The sequence below is a fragment of the Nothoprocta perdicaria genome, unplaced genomic scaffold, assembly GCF_003342845.1.
Source record: "Nothoprocta perdicaria isolate Ctin4 unplaced genomic scaffold, notPer1 scaffold_57, whole genome shotgun sequence".
Classification (NCBI taxonomy): Eukaryota; Metazoa; Chordata; class Aves; order Tinamiformes; family Tinamidae; genus Nothoprocta; species Nothoprocta perdicaria.
Genome location: NW_020455832.1, coordinates 4,027,717 through 4,041,479, shown reverse-complemented (window position 1 = coordinate 4,041,479; position 13,763 = coordinate 4,027,717). Strand labels below are relative to the sequence as shown.

At 43.5% G+C, this 13,763-nt stretch overlaps 1 protein-coding gene across 1 annotated transcript in view; it reads left to right on the top strand.

Moving 5' to 3' along the window:
• APBB1IP (amyloid beta precursor protein binding family B member 1 interacting protein) overlaps positions 1–12,455 on the top strand; it is a 39,530-nt gene extending 27,075 nt beyond the window's left edge. Inside the window, exons 10-13 of the mRNA XM_026048801.1 lie at positions 7,896–7,994; positions 8,888–9,005; positions 9,174–9,271; positions 11,096–12,455. Of these exons, the coding sequence (XP_025904586.1) occupies positions 7,896–7,994; positions 8,888–9,005; positions 9,174–9,271; positions 11,096–11,614 (834 nt within the window). The 3' untranslated portion in view covers positions 11,615–12,455. The remainder of the gene's footprint in view (positions 1–7,895; positions 7,995–8,887; positions 9,006–9,173; positions 9,272–11,095) is intronic.
• The last annotated feature ends 1,308 nt before the right edge of the window (positions 12,456–13,763 follow it).

Sequence of the window (13,763 nt, the reverse complement as noted above, 5' to 3'; positions counted from 1 at the left end):
TACTGAGGAGAAGAATTACCACTTTTCACCTCCTCCCCAGCCTCAGTCATCTCTGTTTTTATGGAGGGAAGAACCCTCAAAAGAGATTATATGAGAGCATTCCTGACATTTTGGTACCTATGTGCAAGGGACTGTCAAGAACTTCTGGAAAAGAGGAACTCTCTAACTAATGCTAACCACACCCTTGTGAAATGCTTTTTCCTAGAGTGGCTGCCTGGCCCAGCCAACACACACAGAATATATCTAAGTGCAAAGCCAGTGAGGGGGCAGCTCCCTCTGGCCTGCTCCTTTCTTGATCTGGCTGTTTAATTTCAACTTCAGTTGTTGTATACAGACCAAGTAGCTGGTCCTAGCATGGGTGCTGATGGTTGAGTGCTAGTGTAACAGCAACAAGATGATGCTCATCATGGGCTGATTGCTTTGATACTGAGCAGCTGGGATTCATTTTGCAGCCTCAGATGTTGGCGGCTGCACCCAGCCCAGCCAATTTAAACCAGTGCAAATGCTTGAGGCTGTGGATCCATCCTGAAAATGCTCCTCTTGCAGCTAGGGAATTGTGATGAGTTGTCAGTGCTCGTTACCTGTAATTTCTTCCTGCAACACCAGCACCTTGGTGTGTATCCTTTAGCTCAGGTCAAAAATGGAGGAGTTTTGGCATGTTAAGTATGAAGACACTGAGGACTGGAGAAATGGAGAATGGGTATGGAGAAAATGGAAGCTGGAAGAAAAGAGTAGCTGAGAATGCATCTCAGTGCCTATAGCAAAGGAGGAGACACTTTGCTCAGGTCATTCAGAAGTTCCCTTTCACAGAGAGAAGGAAGCCCAGCTGGAACCAGCCAAGAAGAGCATGGGGGGCTCATCAGCGTGGAGCAGGGCAGGGTCCCCTGTAGCTGTCCCTGTGCACAAAGCAGAGCCCATGTGGCTCATCCCAAATTCAAGAGCAGAGGCCAGTGAAGAGGCTACAGCAGAGCTGGATTCCAGGAATCCTTAGGCTTAGGGGTGAATATAAAACTTGAACTTTTCTATTTCTCTAATAATCATGTTGTCTGTGGTGATCTGTAACTCTTTTAAATTGATTGATCTGGGCTAGTGGCAAACAAGCCTCTCTCCCTCAAAAAAGTCCCCCTCCTAAATACAAAACAAGATGAAAACTCCTTGAGATATTAAAAATAGATCATCTGAATGAAATAGGCGTTTCTAGAGTACCTGACCATGCAAACATGCAGATTCCTCCTATTTGCCACTCACCCGTGACATGAGAATAGACCCCTCCTTCGCTTTTGACATGAGATAAAATGGATTTTTCCTTAGTATAGGTGCATTGGTTCAATGGAACAGTAGTTTCATGGCTGGAGGAAGACACCATGCACAGCAAGTGCACAACTTGGAGTGATTTGATTCCTCACAGTCTCATTTGCATTTACAAATGCTAATTTTTACGCACAGATTCCTACTACGTTATTGGGGGAATGCTGTGGAACTGAATGTGACCTGCTGTGATTTGTTTGATATTCTGAGGCTGAAATCAAGAGATTCCACCTTGAAGGAAAGCAGCTATTCACTTTGCTAGTGGCGGTTTCTGATGCACAGAGTAGAAACTGTGAACACAGGAACATGCAAAGTCTGTTTTGTGTGTTAAGTGTGTGCAGAAGAGGAGGGTGCACATGAATGTGCACATGTGCTAGTCCAGGAGCTGGTTTTGTTGTGTCGTGTTGAAAATGCTTCAAAGCAGACAAAAAGCAAGGTAATCTATATGCAAATTTGCTGGTTTAGCCACTCTGATGTGCCAGTGACAAAGAGTGAATTTAATTATAGTTTATTGGTGCTGGTTGTGCCTGAGTAATCTGGAGGTAATGGTGCATAATGCTGAATTAATCTAGGATGAAAAAAATTGGTTTCCTGGGGATAAACTGAGACAAAGGCAGATCATCCTCTATTTTCACAGATGGGTTCCTGTGCATTGCATACAGCTAAATTTTCCTGGTATAATTTGGAAGCAGCCAAATTTTTAAAAAATTTCGAATGATCTGCAGAATTTTAAAAGTAATTCTTCAAGAAAAAAAAAGCTTCTGTTTGCAACATTGAGGTTATTGCAGCTGGTAATATGGTGCTTAGTTGCTCCACTGCTCATTCCCTCCTCCTCGCACCCCATGTGCCCCCTTGCACATTGAGTCATGTACTTAATGTATTCAACAAAGTGGCATCTAAGAAGATAGAAGGGATTAGCAGTAGACAGAAGACAGGGGGAAGAAGAACACACGATTAGCATAGGAAACAAGGACACGCAAGACGTTTTCTAATTTTTTATGAGAAATATTTGCGAAAAGTATTGCAAAGAACAATTCCTTATAGTAAGGCAGTAGCTATTTCAGCTTTACAGTTCATGTACATATCTTCAAACGATCAGGTGAGCCTGGTCATTTTAATGCAAGGAGGGACAGCAGCAGAATTCGACTGCATTTACCAGCAGGCAGTGGATTTGAAGCAGTTTGGAGTGATTTTTTTCAAAGGTGCTGAGTATTGATTCTACTTTCAATCACGGGAGTTGTAAGCTTTTCCAAGAAGCAAGCTCGAAATAGCACAAGTTCATCATCAGAGAGTGAGCTATCCAAAAACAGTCATCATTTTTTGAAAATTTGGCTTAAAGTCAAAGTTCTAATCCAAAACTAGTCACTTATTTTATATTTCTGGCCATTGTTTCTCCCTCAGGGAGTAAGCAACGATTCATACATTTTTGGGCAAGGAATCCAACGAAACGCATGAATAACTTCAGTTTACTTTTCATCTTCCAAGTTGGAAGAAGGTGAAGGAAGAGAACATTTTATTAGGATAATCCCTGATATTGTGCACACACAGCCTCATCACTTTTAGTCATTTGTTTTGGCATGAGCTGTAGAAACCACATCTTTCACTTCTCATCGCTTTAGGTTTTCAGTGTTTTCTGTCTTGTTTTCCTTTGGCAAAGAGTTTACTTTATATCTGAAAATGTAATCAGAGCACAGATATATTTTTAAACCTCTCAAGGGGGAAAACAAACAAAAAAGCTCTTTATACTCAAGTCCTTCTGCTTTCTTTATCTATAGACAATTGATACTTGTAAAGGGGATGGTAAGTCAAGGGAGAACACTCAAGTCTGTTGCAAACCGTTTTACTGCTTCTCGAACACAGCAGGGCCTTTTGCAGCCCCACGTTTGAGGTGTTCAATCCTTAATGAGTAACTGCTGGATGTCCAGCATTTCCAAAAATCCAAATCCAAAAATCCACATCCAAGCCAGATTTGCACCTGTGTATGTGTCTCCAGCCCTCAAGTATCATTGATGCTGCCAATTCATCAATATTGAGAGCTTTGACATCCAGAAAGAGAAAGGACATTGCAGTTAGACTATATTACATTTCAGTGTCTGTATGATTGTTCTCTAAGTGTTTTGCCACAGGAATTTCTTTTCCTATGAGAAAAATTCAGAGGACTCTTTCTACTTGCATATGGCCAGTTTTCATCCGAACTGTGACTTTTGAGGTGATTGCTTTTCAGCATGTTTCTTTATAATTCATTTTCATGCCAGATATTTCTTAGATAAAGCAATAAGTCCCCTCAGAAGGTATATTTTTGCTTTGATGTCAAATGACTGTAATGACCTTTTCCAGACATGCTTATGCACCGTGTAACAAAATAACAAATAATTTCTTTCTCTCTACATGTGAGGCGTACTCAGGTTAGTGTTATTTATCTAAAGAAACAGTATTTTCTCACATGATCTTATCATGAATGACATTGCTGTGACCTCTGCTGTTCTCACAAAGAGGTTGTTACAGGCATTATATATCTAGTTTAGCAAAAAAAAAAAAAAAGAGGGGCTCCATAGGAGTCAGACCATCGGCTACTCAGGAGCTGAGAGATGAGGAATTTGTTTTATATGGATCATCGTATTTTATATGGATCACTGTCATTTCCTGGGACTGAACATTGTCCCAGTTGAATCAGCATTTTATGCACTATTTAATAAATTTTGCATTCATCACCTAAAGTTTTTTTCGGAGATCCAAACTTGTAATGGCCATGGCCAACAGCAGAGACTTCTGTCACTTGTATAGACAGAAGAGTTTCACTGCTTCCCAAATGAGCAAGTTGTTGAAGGGATGTGTGTATGACAATCTCTATCTATAAAATTATACTTTCCTATCCAAAGTTGCATGTTTCATGTATCTAAAATCCACGGGAAGCCAAACATGTCCATTTGAGCAGCTTTATAATAGTCTCAAAGCTGTGAAGCTTTAGTGTTGATCTTGGTGCTTTTGCTGCTCAGTCTTACAGCTTGGCTGTATGCAGAGATGCAGGAGGCCTGACCCAAAGCCCAATAAATACTATTTGTTATAATTTGTATTGGGTTATTTGCAGCTTAGCTCAGTGAGCTATGGGTGCAGTACTATGGGCCATAGATAAAGTTACCCATAAAAAAAAACCAGTGCCAAAACCACTTTTTTTTTATTCTTCTGACAAAGTGCCTGATGTTACAGTTCTTAACTGACACTGAGAAACAAGACAACCAGGAAGGTTTTGAGTCTTATGGATCCTAATTGACAGAATATAATTCTGACTCTGTATTTAATCATGATTGCTGATTGGAGTAATTTAGTCAAGGGACTGACTGAAGTAATCTGGGGTAGGATATCGGTAGTTAAGATAGATTGTCCTAGCAGAGAGGACCTCACAGGAATGTCTGAGGCCACGGGTCCACAGGCTGCAAAACAGATGGCTTTTGAGAAATGTGGTGCAGGTTTCTTGGCTTGTGAGCAGCATGGAGAGGTAGAGCTAGTGGTCAGTTGGTTACTGTCTCTTTCAGGACAAGAACATTAAGTGAAGGATCTAGTAGCATCCATGTTCAGAGCAAGTTTAGGTGGTTCTCCGTAGACTGTGTAGACTTGTGAAAACTGTTGCTAAAAGTTGTTGTGGGTGCCAGAAGTTTATGTGGGCTCAAGAAAAGACTGGAATACCTTGAAGAGAAACCCATGGAACAGTCTAAATAGAAAGAAACCCACAAAATTCCCTGAGCTGAAAATAGTTGCGAGAAGGGAGAGTACTGAGAAGGAAGTATCATGTAAGCTTGTTCTGTTTTCCCCTGCTTATGCCGCTGTCAGAGGCAGGATACTGGACTCAAGGACCGTTGCTCTGACCCAACAGACATGCTCTTGTGAAAGGGAGATTTTGGTGGGCTGCCCCAGCAGGGAGACTTGCAGTAGCCCTGCAGAGAAGCTTAGGGCAGGGCTGGCTGACCGGCTGCCCGCCTTGCTGTGCACCATTTCCTCCGCTGCCCTACTTGTGCGGTGTGCGCTTTCTCCCAATTCATGTTTGCATGAATTATCTATTAAATTACGGATAAATGCCCTCCTTTTAATAAAATGCTGCTGGTAGACATGGTTTTTGAAAACTGGGGACTATAGTCAGTCTTAGACTCTTAGTTGCCGTGAAAATCCTGCTTTAACGTTTAGAAAGCTGCTGATGCCACCTGCTGGTTTCGGTGGGACATAACACATTAGAGCAGGATCACCACATTGTAGAGAAGCGCCTGAGGAGTTGAATTGATCCAGGTTGGCGGTGCCTTTGCTTGCATCTCCTGCTTCCCTTGGCTCGGTTGGTGGCAAGGCCATCCACATCCAAGAGATGTATTGGGCTACACGGATATGTGCCTTCTTATAGTTTCTTTTTAATGATGCTGTTAAGAATCACTTGTCTAATGGTTCTCACCGTGCTTGGTCACTCTTGAGCGAGATGATGGAGGATGCCGGTGCGTGCTGGCTGCTGCGCAGGAGGGGATGCTGCTCTGAGGAGCAAAGCAGCAGTCTCAGGCATGGCTCTCGTGGGGCAGAGATGGGCTCTGCTCTGCAGTCTGGATGCCTTGGGGCACTGAAGTGGAGTATGGGATGTCCCCAGGCTGCAGCAGGCAGATGTCCCCAGGCTGTGCCTATCTCCCAACCTGGAGTGCCCCCGAGCAAGCTAAAATAAGGTAACTATGGCCAGAGGACTGGAAGTGGTCACATATTCACAATGCAGTGCAGGTGGCCAGCTGTGTATCTGCAGAGAACTCTTGAATTCAAGGGTGACAATGCTCCTGTGACCTGCATGAGCTGCTGGGTCCAAAGACAAAGGGAGATTTTAAGTAGTCACCCACAGCGCTGACTTGGATGGCTGTGTTGTCACCAGTCCCCGCGACAGAAATAGCCTCGTCACAGCAGTCCCCATGGTTTGGTCACACTTGCTCCAGAGGTTGGAGGTGCAGGTTTTGGCTTCAATCCTGCTTTGTGCAATCACGTCCTCTCTCCCATCTCTAGCTGCTCATGCCCTTTGCACGCCACGGGCCACCCTGTCCGCATGCTGTGTGGGAGACCCTGCTGCAAACTGCCCGGCTAAAAAAATCCTCTAGAAGAAAAGGGGTTGTTTTGATCCCAGTTCCTTTTTTCGGTTCCCAGCGCGGCCTCCGAAGCAGCCGGGTGAGCGCAGGCGAGGGAGGCTGCTGCCCGCAGCGCTGATGGGCAGCAGGGCACACGAGGCCTCCAAGCTCAGCGCTGCCTCCAAAACCCCTGGCCCAGCTTGACCAGGCCGGGCGTTGGCGTTGGGGCAGTCCCAGCCACTGTGAGGGGACATCATGGCTGCCATGGGGCTGTCATGGCTGCTATGGGGCTGCCATGGCTGCCAAGGGATGCCCGACACAGACACAGCTCCGCAGCTCTGTGTGGCTGCTAAGGACTGTGCCGCGCCTGGGGCTTGGTGATATATCGAAAACAAGGGTTTCTATACGGGTGATATATAGAAAACAAGGGTTTCTTCTTCACGGGTGGAAGTGAGATTTGAATTTTCTACTGCTCAGGCAGAGGAGAAAGTGTTTGGCTGTAGTGAATCTTCACAGCATATTTAAGTGCACTTTGTTTCACTGTGTACCTCAAATTTAAAACACTATTCATCATATCGAGTACCTCAGTGAGAAGTAGTGAAGCCTTTGGCTTTGGTTTCAATTTTTTTTTTCTATATATCATGGCATGGCTCTATAAAATGTCAACCATGAATCCATCCAGACTACTGAAATCTGACAGCCTTCCTTCCTGGAGCACCCGGAGTGAATTCCTTCTGAATTGTAGTGAGGATGTTGAGTTTGCAGGCAAGGAGTCAGCGCAGCATTTTGGTGGCTTTTGAATTGCAAGAATATGTCACTACGTACATGATATGCTGAGCAGTAATGGAGAGGTCCTAGGCTGCATCAAAAAGAACCAGAGAAGTTTAAGAAATGCATATTTTTCTGAGCAACAGTTACTTCTGATAGGGTTGCATTTTGAATAATCCTGTAGCTACAGCATGCAGCAGTAGAACAGAATTGTTTACCACGTAAGTAAAGTCAAGTCGAGTAAAACTTGTAAGAATAAAGCTAGAACTAGACCCAAAAGAAGGCATGAAGAGAAATTCTGCTTCAGCTGTGAGTTTATGCTTATCCAAATTTAACCTGCTCTTTGAAAACTGCTCATGTTCAGCTTGCAGACTGGATGCCTTTCAGATGGCAAGCCCCGGCGAGAAACGTGCTTCCTCCCAGTGCTTATACAGTGAATGTTTGACTTTGAACTGTGACATTTCTAGACACTTTTGACCTTTATTGATGCTTTATTGACCTCTAGATCACTATTTCTGTAACCCCTGAATTCATATGACTAAGTATTAAAATTCACACATCGTTCACAATCACCATCTTTTTCATATTGTGTTATACTCTTTTTACTTTTCTTTTTAAGTCATCTTTATGCTAGCATGGTACCTATAGGCAGTGTTCTCACCAGTCATTATGACGGCTTCATGTTTCTGTATTGAGACTGAACTCTATGTTTGTCTAATACCATGAATTAATATCTTTCAGCACCCTCAGATTCAGAAGGAGTCCCAATATATCAAATACTTATGCTGTGATGATCAAGCAACTCTGCATCAGTGGGTAACGGGTATAAGAATTGCCAAGGTGAGATTTTAAAAGTAAATTTCTTTAAATATATTTTCCATGGAACTGTTAGGTCCTGCCTCCCTCAGATAATCTAACAGCTAGAGATATGATTTTGCTAAGAATGGATATTTATACCCTTGAAGAGAATAAGGCCATGACTTCAGTGTTTACTAAAGATTTGAGTGTTATGAGTGTGTTTTTCTCATTAACATGTAAGAGTGATTTTTGTAGTTAGAAAATTAACACACCATAATGTGGCATAATGATGCTATGGCTAAAGGTGGTCAGATTCTGGTCAATCCATCTACGACATTTCTAAGACATTTCTATCCCAGTTATCTCCACACCTTGTTCAAAAAGATCCTGATTTTATTTAGTATAAACCACTAAGGGAGATGAGCTTATACCGATATAAGCAGGCTATGACCTGCTGTTCTTAGATATACATTCTTTTATACCATTTCTGCTACTATACTAGAGCCAACAAAGTTGTCGGGTGGACAGCAAAGTAGTTCTTGTTTTAGAGCTTTTTGCTCTAGAGGCCAGGGCTCAACATCCAGGTCTCCAGCTCTATAATACTTGGAAAGCATTGGAAAAGGATATTTATTGAGCATGGTTGGTTTTAAAGTCAAGATGTTTACAGATACTGAAATGAACATACTAGGTGAGAGTGATATCAGTAGGACTGCATTTGGCCGTGGGGATTAATGTATTTGGGTTTTTTTGTGCTAGTGTGGAGATGCTTTGCACCTGGTCCTGTAGAGAGATGGGGCAACACTTCCAGAAGCAGTTGCTATTTACCAAAGCTGGGCAGGAAGGAAGCGGGATCAGGAGCGTTGTCTGAGAGCAGAAGGAATGCTCGGCCTATTTTAAGCTTAATACCAAGCCGTATTGTTCTGATTGTTTTGCAGTATGGCAAGACACTATATGGGAACTACAAATGTGCAGTGAAGAGAGCTGGCCTGGCTCCTCGCTGGCCAAATCCAGGGACTATGGAACCAGCGGTGTCTGCAGGATCCTCATCAAAAGGTACCAGTGCTGGCCGAACAGTTGAAACCATAACTGCACTTTGCATTAAATATATTGATCTACATGCAGTCACAAAATAAAGGACAACAAAACAGTTATTCACAGTTTTGGTTAACAGCACAAAAACATAACCCTCTTTTCCCTCCCTCCTCCTTGTTTTTGTCACAGGCTCTGTTCAGGCAAATGGACAGATTCCCCAAACTATTCCTCCTTCCAGTACAGAGCTTTCAAGGGAGCAGAAGAAAGAGGATACATCAGAAGCACAGGTCAGCAGATAGCCGTGGTGAACCCGTTATATTTCACTAAGGAACCATTTCTTCAAGCTTGTTCTTTACCAGCAACCCCCCCTCTCCAAGAGCTGTGCTGAGGACTTGGCCGCTGGGCAGCGGCTGCCTTCCTGCAGCTGCTCCTTCCTCCTGCTTCACACACGGAGGCTGCACGTGCAGGGAAGCGGCGCAGCCATCACGGCTGAGGACACGGCAGCCGCTGCCCTCCTCCTTCAGAGCAAGCAGCTGGGAGCTCGTGCAGCAGAAATAGGGAAATGTGGCCTGGGACAGGCTCAGCGAGTCTTTGCTGCCACAACCTTGGTGCCATTTTCTGTCTTCACCAGAAAACAGGCCTTGGCCTGGTAACACAAAAGCTTCAGTAGTTTTTAGCAGGAAACACTGTTTATGTCTGAAGATATGCATGTAAGAAAGGAGAAAGTATAGAAGGACAAATACTACATGTTTTCATTACAATATCATTTTAAATTTAATTTATAGGAGTAAATGCACACCTAAATTATGCTCCAAATGTTGCCCACTTGCTCCCTCTCCAACTCAAAAACATATCGGAAGATACAGTGTGGAAACTTCAAAAACATACATGTGTACTACAGAAAAAAAACATTTATTTGTTGTTGGTTATTTATTTGTATCTCTCCATCTTGCATAAAAATATCAGGACAGGACAAATAAAACCATGAAGTCCTAGGATTTTTCTGTCATTTCCATAATGTGTCCTACACATCTTGTTCACATCTTATTTCTATCTCTGAATTCCTCCTTTAAAAAACGTTCTTTATTCTGAACTGTACTCTTGAATACATTGTATTCTCAGAATGGAGGCAGCAATTTCCTCTTCATTTTGTCTAATTTACTTGCTTCTTTCTAGGCAAGGAGAGAGGTAGCAGAGAAGGCGAGTGTGCTGTGCCTAGCTAATTCCTGTATTAGTCAATAGTGCTGAGCACAGGGTTGCGGAGCGCTTTTCCTTAGTGGAAGCAAACCTGTTTCCTCCTTCTGGTCGTGGTTTCTGCAAGCCTGGGACCCGAGGAGGCAGTTGAAGTCTTTCAGGCTGCACTGTGTTACAGCTGGAGCACTAGGTTAGCTAGGTTTAAGCTGATAAATTAGCATAGCTAGAACTGAATGTAGTATGAGGCATATTCAGGAGAGGAGACTTCTGCACGGATTTACAAGAGCAGATGTAAAAGCAGAAAGTGCAGGTTAGTTTGCATGATTTCATGGAAATTGTCAGCAGCTACCAGCTGCCGTCTAAAAATATGGAGAGAAAATTATGCTCAGACATTGCCAAATGGGCTATATTTATCTTCAGAGCAACACTAGCAAACAGAACTCAAAAGATGCACCACCTAAATGCTGCTGGATGTTTTAACTCAGTTCTAGACTAGAGAGTGATCAGAGGATTTAACGTCTACTAACCTGGCAAATGTGACTAGAATTTAATGGCTTTGGGGCTTTTTTTGTCATTAATTGTTTTGATGAGGAGAGTGTGTGGGGCCAGTGAATCTAGACATACTCGCTATAAATTCCCAATTGTTTCTCCTTCTCCTCAGCTCACAACTGTTGTGACTAGTAACCAGTTTAGCAGAGATCAGTCCTGATTGTTTCAGCTTTATCCAGACACCCAGCAGTCACAGCTAGAGAGGGAGACAGTGGGGAAGACAACCAAAAATCACATCTGCTCTTTATGTCCCCCATACTTGGGTCACCTCTCCTATATTTTCATGTAACTTCCCTGCTCTTAGGCAGGGACAGTAGTGTCCAAATGCACTGACTGTTTTGTCCTTTTATTCCTTCTGTTTGATAAAGGCCAAGTCAAACGGTGTCACTGCAGCCGGCCTGGCACAACCAGTGATGAGGCCGCAGAATAAGAAGGGCTCCCTGCAGCCTCCGCCGCCACCTGAACGGCGCTCGTCTGCGATTGCTGCGTCGCCACTTCTGCCCCCCAAAGTCAAACGAGACAGCGGTGTCTTCCTAACAGATCCAGACAGCTTTCCAGCCCCGCCACCTTCGCTGAGGCTGGATTTGCCGCCGCCACCGCCGGAGCTGTGTGAACCGCCCCCTAACTTTGTGCCTCCGCCGCCGCCGTCCTGCAGCGGCAGTAACGGAGACTTGTCCCTTCCGCCGCCACCTCCGCCTGTCCCCACCAAGGTGCTGCCTGTGACAAAGAAGCCTGTGCCACTTCCTCCAAAAAGGCAGGAAAACGCAGGACAAGACGGAGAGCCACAGGCAGCCGGGCCACCTCCCTTTGGGGGTGGAGGCAAACAGGTAGATTTCATGTCTGACCTAATGAAAGCCCTTGAGAAGAAAAGGGGCAGCAGCTCCTGAACTCCGAGGGCAGAGGGACTTTAAGACATGACTGTTGGTGTTTGGTGTCACGGGACGTGGTGTGGGATGAGGCTCCGCCAGGAGGATTCTCTCCAAAGCCTCCTGCGCTCAGCCCCTACCATGTCCCCACAACCTGCTCCTTCCCTCCCCATTGCCACTACTGCAGCACCAGACCCAGGTGAGGAATTGGGGATAGGCTCTCGCTTCCCTCCATCAGGATGGGTTGGTGGAGCAGCACGTGCAGTGCCAGGCAGCAAGTCAAGTGCATCGTCTTGGGAGTCTCACCTTGCCTTGTGAGAACTGGAGCTGAAGGAAAGTCTCTTCTCACAGAATTTCCCTCAAAGATTTTTTTTTTTTTAATCAGAGAAGCCCAAGTTATTTCACATTTCAATCAAAACTCGTCTTTTTCCCAAAATGAGGCTTATCTTAAAAAGAAACATCCCAGACAGATAGCCCTGAGAGGAAAGGCATGACAAGGGCCATTCCCAAAGAGTATCACCCCAAGTGTTAAACACCACTGTTTCCATACACAACTCCAATCATGACGTCAGCACTCACCTTTATTCCATTAAATATCATTTTTTTGGTTAATTTTAGATCAAGACAATTTTTTTATCTCAAAATGTTGTATGCTTCCCCTGATAAACAGCGTGTTTTTTTTTTCCCCTGTTGGTTAATATTTGCCTTCAAGCTGTACCTAGAAATAGTCTGTTTCCATAAAGACTTTGTAATTATCTTGTATCTGGTAAGAACATCTCCTCCTACATACTTTTTTTTCATTTGTTCTCCATTTTAATTCTCCATTGTTATTACATCTCAAATAAAAGTATCTTCTATTTCATATCTGCAAAAAGTGTCATAGTTAATGAACAGGCATTTTACTGGAAATGAGTACCACAGAACTTCAAATATTTTAAAAACTTTCTGCCTGCATCTTGTAGTTTGCTTATTTTTTTCATTTACTTCATACCTGTCTCATGCACATGATCTTCTGTGATACCATAAATAACATACTGTTGTTTTCCAAGTTTGGCAGTATGGAAGTATTTTCGTTGAGAGCTGCTTGCATCCCTTGCCTCCATCTTCAAGAAAAAATGCCTGTCATCCTAGTAAGTCTCACATTATTGCCAGACAAATCCCTTTCTGATTTGATTATTTTTTTCCCTTCTGGTCTAACCTGCATAATTTGGAAGATGCGGGAATCTCACAAACAATCTAGGATGAGAGGAAATGGCCTCAAGTTGCACCAGGGGAGGTTCAGGTTAGATAATAGGAAAAAAAAATCTACATGGAAAGAGCAGTGAAGCAGTGGAACAGGCTCCCCAAGGAAGTGCAGGAGTCACCATCCCTGGCAGTGGTGAAGAAATGTGTAGAAACTGCCCAGGGAAGTTGTGAAGTCTCCTTCTCTGGAGATCTTCAAAACCCGCCTGGATGCCACCCTGTGCCACATGCTCTAGGTGTCCCTGCTGGAGCAGGAAGGTTGGACTAGATGATCTGTAGAGGTCCCTTCCAGCCTTGAACATTCTGTGATTCTGTGAGATGAGGCCTGAGGGACGTGGGTTAGCAGGCATGGTGGGGATGGGTTTACGGTTGGACTTCGATGACCTTGAAGTTCTTTTCCAACCATAATCACTGTCATTTGCCCTTACCAGCTCTTGTGACCAACAGATGAGAGCTCCTCAGGGAGAGAAGATGAACGATTCATTTTTGTCAGTATCTGCCTCTTGCCCTATTTCTTCCCTTTTCTTTACTACTGCAATTTTTCTTTTTTTATACGTTTGCAGTGAGTTATAATTTGTCTACTCAACAATGTTACACAAAAGAAAAAGTTGAGATCTCTTCAAAACAAAAAGAACCAAAGCCTACAGAAAACTCCAGAAATCAGTTAAAATACTGAGAAAATTAGACATACCTAGGTACATACTTGCATTGAATTGCTGAAAGTGTTCAAGTGCTCAAAAGTTCCTTTCAAAGAACAGAACAGAATTACCATCGTGAGGACACAATTATCTGGCATTATTCATTAGAAAAAAAATGATGCTGCAAAATACGAAAAAAAATTCCTCTCCAAGAATATGGTTTATAGAGCAGAAACTTTACATCAAAACATTTCTAAAAAAACAGAAATTAGTCCCTCCTCCTCCTATTT